This window comes from Haliaeetus albicilla, chromosome 4 (assembly GCF_947461875.1).
Source record: "Haliaeetus albicilla chromosome 4, bHalAlb1.1, whole genome shotgun sequence".
Classification (NCBI taxonomy): Eukaryota; Metazoa; Chordata; class Aves; order Accipitriformes; family Accipitridae; genus Haliaeetus; species Haliaeetus albicilla.
Window position 1 is genome coordinate 46,528,544 of NC_091486.1, and position 6,304 is coordinate 46,534,847.

At 62.8% G+C, this 6,304-nt stretch overlaps 1 protein-coding gene across 4 annotated transcripts; it reads left to right on the forward strand.

The window, feature by feature from the left end:
- The first annotated feature begins 62 nt into the window (after positions 1 to 62).
- Positions 63 to 4,808, forward strand: CLCNKA (chloride voltage-gated channel Ka). 4 transcript variants are annotated; one of them, XM_069782292.1, is made up of 19 exons: positions 65 to 303; positions 404 to 532; positions 654 to 782; positions 882 to 1,021; positions 1,143 to 1,220; positions 1,319 to 1,397; positions 1,477 to 1,602; positions 1,728 to 1,812; positions 1,895 to 1,996; positions 2,403 to 2,487; positions 2,578 to 2,754; positions 2,840 to 2,909; positions 3,294 to 3,404; positions 3,498 to 3,711; positions 3,807 to 3,940; positions 4,013 to 4,104; positions 4,185 to 4,268; positions 4,404 to 4,490; positions 4,589 to 4,808. In XM_069782292.1, exons 1-19 carry the CDS (start codon positions 195 to 197, stop codon positions 4,625 to 4,627), a joined length of 2,070 nt encoding a protein of 689 aa, XP_069638393.1. In that variant the 5' UTR covers positions 65 to 194; the 3' UTR covers positions 4,628 to 4,808. The 4 variants fall into 4 exon arrangements, with proteins under 4 accessions (XP_069638395.1, XP_069638397.1, XP_069638396.1 ...); XM_069782294.1 differs by lacking the exon at positions 4,404 to 4,490 and having other exon boundaries at positions 63 to 303; XM_069782296.1 differs by lacking the exon at positions 404 to 532 and having other exon boundaries at positions 63 to 303.
- Positions 4,809 to 6,304: the final 1,496 nt, after the last annotated feature.

Consider the following 6,304-nt stretch of genomic DNA (forward strand, 5'->3'; position numbering starts at 1 on the left):
TTGAAGGTGGCAGGGGTGGAGGGGGCGGGGGAGAAACCCGGCTTGCTCCGGCCCGAGCGGGTCTGTCGGCTTTGTCAAGGTCGTTTTTAATGAGCTCATTTGCAAACTCAGTCCAGCAGCGGAGGCTGAGGTGGGAGGACTGGTGAGGGGGTTCCAAAGAAAGAGGGGGTCCTGTCCCCCAAAACATCCCTGGGATGGAGCGCCCAGTCCCCGGGGGGGTGCCAGGGGAGAAGGAGGAGGAGAGGGTGCTGGTGTCGGAGAAGAGCTGGAGACCTTGCCCCAAAGCCCGGAGGAGGCTCCGAGGTGAGACACACCCCCCCCCCAAAGCGGGGGGACCTTGGGGGATGGGGGGTGGTTTTTTTTGGGGGGTCAGCACCCCGTTGCCCCCCCCACCGCCCTGCAGGGTGCCTGGAGCAGGTGAAAAAACAGCTTTTCTGCGTCGGGGACGATTGGTATTTCCTCTTCATCCTGGGGGTCCTCATGGCCACCATCAGCTTCGTGATGGACCTCCTTGTTGCCAGGCTCTATAAGGGTAAATGAGGGGGTCCCGTGGGGAGGGGGGGGCTTCACATGGCATTTGGGGGTTCACCAAGGATGGGGGGAGTCTTTTGGGGGGTGGGGGTGCTTCTCCCCTCCTGTCACTTCTTCTCCAGCCCACCGGTGGCTTTACCAAGAGGTTGGTGACATCTTGGTGCTCAAGTACCTCTCGTGGACCATGTACCCCATGGCACTGGCGGCCTTCTCCACCGGCTTCTCCCAAAGCATCACCCCATACTCGGGAGGTGAGCTGGCTGCACCCCAACCTGCCTTGCTCCCCAAAACTCCCCCCTCCCCACCCCCCGTAGCAGGGGGACCCCTAAAATTTGGATCCCCCCCCCCAGGCTCTGGCATTCCAGAGCTGAAGACCATCCTGACCGGTGTGGTATTGGAGGACTACCTGGCCATCCAAAATTTTGGAGCCAAGGTGGTGGGGTTGACCTGCACCCTGGCGTCCGGCAGCACCGTTTTCCTCGGCAAAGTGGTAAGGGATCAATCTCCCGCCATCCCCGATTCTCGGCATCGCTGGCGATTTAGCTTGGTGCCGAGGTGGTGGTGGCAGGGGGTAACGCTCAGCACCGTGTCCCCCCCCACTTGGCACCCAGGGTCCCTTCGTCCACCTCTCCGCCATGGCTGCGGTGTATTTGGGGAAGATGCGGACCTCAGTCACGAGGCAGTACGAGGTGGGGATGTTGTCCCCCCCCTGAAAATTAGGGGGTATTTTATTTTACACCCCCCCCACCAAAATTGGGGTTATGACTAACCCCCTCCCCCCCCGCAGAATAAATTCAAGCAGAACGAGATGCTCGTGGCAGCACAAGCCGTTGGGGTGGCCACGGTTTTCGGGGCACCCATCAGCGGTGAGGACCCCCCGCCCCGCCCCACCCCACCCTGGGGACCCCCAAACCTCCCCCTAAAGCCCCCCCCCCATTTTTCCAGGGGTGCTTTTCAGCATCGAGGTGATGGCCTCCCACTTCGCCGTGCGGGATTACTGGCGGGGCTTTTTTGCTGCGACCTGTGGCGCCTTCGTGTTTCGCCTCCTCTCTGTCTTCAACAGTGAACAAGGCAAGGCAGGGCGGGAGGATACGGCCCTTCCCCTTTACCCCCCCCCCGGGGGGGAGGCCCTGTAGCATTTTTGGGGTGCCCACCCCCAAACCCATGCACTCATTCCTCTACCACCCCTCCCCCAGATACCATCGCCGCTGTTTTTAAGAGCGACCTCAAGATTGATTTCCCCTTTGACCTGCTGGAGACTTTCTTTTTTGCGATTTTGGGGTAAGGAGGGCCCTGCCTGTACCCCTGCCTGTACCCCTGCCTGTACCCTTGCCTGTACCCCTGCCTGCCCTCTCCTCCGCAGGGCTGTCTGCGGGCTCGTGGGCTGCGCCTACCTCTTCTGCCAGCGCTGGTTGCTGGCAGCTGTCAAGGAGAACCGGCTCACAGCCAAGCTGCTGGCCACCGAGTTCGTACCAGGCGTCCGTCTGTCTGCACCCTGCGTGTCCGTGTGTCCCCCGCCACGCACCCTGCGCACACTGCACCTCCACCCCAGGCATCCTGGGCGTCCGCCTGTCCACCCCGTGCACCCTGTGCATCAACCCCAAGCACCCTCGAGTGTCTGTGTGTCCACCCCATGCACCTTGGGTGTCCGTGTGTCCGCCCCGTGCGCCCTGCGTCTCCGTATGTCCACTCCAGGCACCCTGCACATCCACCCCATGCACCCTGGGCGTCCGTGTGTCCACCCCATGCACGTTGGGCATCCATATGTCCATTCCACCCACCACTCCCCCGGTCATCCATGGGCCCACCCCATGTACCCCGTCCATCTGTCTGTCCCCACACCCCCCAGCACCACCTGTCCCCCCCTCCAGCAAGCCCGTCTACACGGTACTGGTGGTGCTGCTCCTCGCCTCCATCACCTTCCCGCCCGGGCTGGGGCAGCTGATGGCCTCCAGGGTGAGTGGGGAGGGGCGGGCACGGGGCTCCCCAGGGCACCCCAACACGTCCCAGCAGGTGCTCAGGATGCCCGTCTGTCTGTCCTTCCAGCTCACCATGAAGGAGTATCTCACCTCCCTCTTCGACAACCGTACTTGGGGTGTGCTGGTCCCCAACGCCTCCTCGGTGGCCGACCCCCCCAGCGTGGACCCTCGGGGGCTCTGGCAGGAGTGGTACCACCCCTCCGCCACCATCTTCGGCACCTTGGCCTTCTTCCTGCTGATGAAGGTAGCTGTGCCCGCCCCCCCCCCCAGTCCCTATATGTCCCCTCCCTGAGATGGTGTCCCCATGGGAATGATTCCCCCCCCGCCAGTTCTGGATGCTGATCCTGGCCACCACCCTGCCCCTGCCCGCCGGTTACTTCATGCCCATCTTCATCTATGGTGAGTCTGGGCATCTGCTGGCCTGGACCAAGGAGGGGGCAGCCAGCCCTGGAGCGGGGGTGGATGGGGGGGGGCAGACAGCTCTAGGGGTCCATCCAGCCCCTGGGGGGGTGGGTAAAGGGGGGGCATCCAGTCCTTGGAGTTGGGGGCACAGGGGGTCCATCCAGCCCTGGGGGGGGGTGGTGATAAGGGTTGCATCCAGCCCTTGGAGGTGGGAGTACAGGGGTTGCCTCCAGCCCCAGGAGCGAGGCGGGGGGTCACATTCAGTCTCGGGGGAGGCTGCATCCAGCCCCAGGGGAGCCGCAGGAGGGTCGTCATCTCCAGCTGCACCATTTTGGGGGGGGGGCTGGGGTCTCCCCCCCCCCCGCCACCCTCCCCTTTTAGGAGCCACCATCGGGCGCTTGCTGGGGGAGACGGTGGCCCTGCTCTTCCCCCAGGGCCTCCGTTCAGAGGGGGACCCACACCCCGTCATCCCCGCTGGCTACGCCCTGGCCGGTGAGTTGGTGGGGAGGAGGGACACCCAACGGGTGGAGGACACCCACCACCCATACACTGACCTCCCCTCTCCTCCCTGGGTCTCCACGACAGGCGCAGCTGCCTTTTCGGGCTCAGTGACCCACGCCATCTCCACGGCTTTACTGGTGTGTGAGGCCACCGGTCACCTGGGCCACGTCCTCCCCATTGTCCTGGCTGTGCTGGTGGCTAATGCCATCACCCAAAAGCATCAACCATCCTTCTACGACGGCACCATCATTGTCAAGAAGCTGCCCTACCTACCCCGCATCCGCAGCCGGCACATGGCGTAAGGCTCTCCCTCCTCTCCCCTGCCAATAGCCCCATATTTGGGGGTTATTTGCTGTGAAATTATGGAAATTTGGGGTGTTTATGGGTCACCAGCTCCTACCAAGTGGTGGTGGAAGAGTTCATGGAGCGCCAGGTGGTGGCCTTGGCCAAGGGTGGTGGCTTCGAGGAGGTGCTGGTGGCCTTGGATGCCTCCGTCAATGCCGAATACCCCGTGGTGGAGAGTGCAGGTGGGATATGGGGTATTGGGAGGGGTCACTATGACCGGGGGGGACATCACCAGGCTTGTCCCTGTCCTCCAGGGTCACCCACGCTGGTGGGTACTGTCAGCAGAGCCCAGCTGGTCGCCTTCCTCCAGAGCCACAAGCATCCCCAGGCACCCTCAGGGGAGAAGGTAAATGAGGGGGTGAGCGCCCCACTGCACCCAAAAAAGCTGTTTTTCCATCCAAAAATTAACACGTCATCTTCCCCAAGCTGACCACCATGGGGACGCTTGGGGACAACTGTGCCATCGAGCCCATCATGCTCCAGCTCTCGCCGTGGACCTCCCTGCACCAGGTTTGGGTGGAGGGGGAGACACACATGTCCTGAGGGGGCTGGGACCCACCAACCCACCCCCAATTCTGTGTCACGGTGAGGGGACGCGGCAGGGGTGGCTTTGTCCCCACGCGTCCCCATTGTCACCTCCCCAAGGCCCATCACCTCTTTGAGCTGCTGAAGCTGCAGCGCATCTTCGTCACTCGCTTCGGGGAGCTGGTGGGAGCCGTCAGCCGGGTGGAGGTGAGGGGGGGGACGGACAAGGGGGTGATAAAGGGGGAGATAAGTGGGGGGACAAGGAGGGGACAAGCCCCCATCCCACCTCCTCTGTCCTCTTGCAGCTGCGAAGAGCGATCGAGGAGCTCGCCAACCCCAAGTGATGACTTTTGGGGACCTCAAGGGACCCCTCCCCAGGGATGTCGCCCATGGCAAGACTGGGGGTCCTGACCCCCCCCAGGTGATGTGGGTCCCCCCCTCCCTGGGGGAACCCAGGCAGCCAGGCTCGGGGGGGGGAAACAGTTCTTCAGCAAAGTATGCTTTTGCATTAAATATATCAATCCATCAATGCTTCCTCTTCTTCCTCCTCCTCCTCCCACCCCACAACGTTCATTTTTGGGGGTCAACCCCCCCCATATCCCACAGCAGCACTCAAAGCCCCCAAATCACCTCAAAACTGCACCCAGCCCCAGGACATGCACCGAAGTGCCCCAGTCTCTGCGACCATCCCCCCCCAGACCCCGCCCCCTATAATTACTGGCACATAATTATCCTTAATTATTGCAATTAATAAGAGTGGCAGGTGTTTTGTGAACCCAAGATCCTGGGGGAAATGGGGGGGGGGACTGAGCCTCCCCCCTCGGCTCTTTGGTCCCGTCCCCCCCCCAAAACTGGGGCGCAGCGTTTTTGGGGGGAGCGGAGGGTGCGGCGGACGCTACCAAAGATGTAATTAAACCTGCCTGGGTAATTTAGCACGGCGGGGCAGGTTGGGTGAGGCGGGCATGCCCGGGCTCAGCCAGAGGAGAGGTGAAGCGGGGTCAGCGCCAGGGAGACACCCCAAAAGCGGGGCAGGCGATGGGAGAGGCACTGGGATGGGTGCTGGGGTGGGGGTGAGGCTGCTGGGAGCAGGGATGGGCTGCAGCACCCATGTGCTCTGTGGAGGGTGCTCAGTGGGGTGAGGGTGCTTGTAGGTGATGGGACCACAGCACCCACATCACTTTGGAAGGATGCTCAGTGGGGTCTGGGGACCACAGCACCCGTATCACCTACACTGGGGACTCAGTGGGGTGAGGGGACCATGGGGAGGGGGTCTGCAGCACCCATATCACCCATGGAGGGTGCTTGGTGGGGTGAGGGTGCTCGTAGGGTCATGGGACCACAGCACCCACATCACTTTGGAAGGATGCTCAGTGGGGTCTGGGGACCACAGCATCTGTATCACCCATGGTGGGTGGTCAGTGGGGTGAGGGGACCATGGGGAGGGGGTCTGCAGCACCCATATCACCCATGGTGGGTGCTTGGTGGGGTGAGGGTGCTCGTAGGGTGATGGGACCACAGCACCCGTGTCACTGGGGAAGGATGCTCAGTGGGGTCTGGGGACCACAGCACCCATATCACCCATGCTGGGGGCTCAGTGGGGTGAGGGAACCATGGGGCGGGGGTCCACAGCACCCACATTGCCCATGGAGGGTGCTTGGTGGGGTGAGGGTGCTCCTAGGGTGATGGGACCACAGCACCCACGTCGCTTGGGGAGGATGCTCACTCATGCCCCATTCATGGGGACTGTAGCACCCACAGAACCCCTGTCCCCTTCCCTGGCTGTCACCCCATGCCTGCTCCCATGGGGACTGGGCCAGGAGTTTGCTGGAACCGAGCCAGGCACGGGGATGGCAGCAGCGGGGTTGCCCTGCTTACCCCATGCCTCAGTTTCCCCATCACCCTCATCCGGCCCCACCATAGGCAAACAAGATAAGGTGCTGCTGGGTGCTGCCGCACACCCAAATCCGGTGTCCCATCCCCCCCCCCCCATCTTGACAGTTCCTCGCTGGGCGCTGCTGGAC

Coding starts and splice junctions, on each gene's coding strand:
- CLCNKA (XM_069782292.1), top strand. CDS start 195: ATGGAGCGCCCAGTCCCCGGGGGGGTGCCAGGGGAGAAGGAGGAGGAG. Junction 2,488..2,577: donor GGCAGCTGATGGCCTCCAGG/GTGAGTGGGGAG, acceptor CTGTCCTTCCAG/CTCACCATGAAGGAGTATCT. Junction 3,405..3,497: donor CGCTGGCTACGCCCTGGCCG/GTGAGTTGGTGG, acceptor TCTCCACGACAG/GCGCAGCTGCCTTTTCGGGC.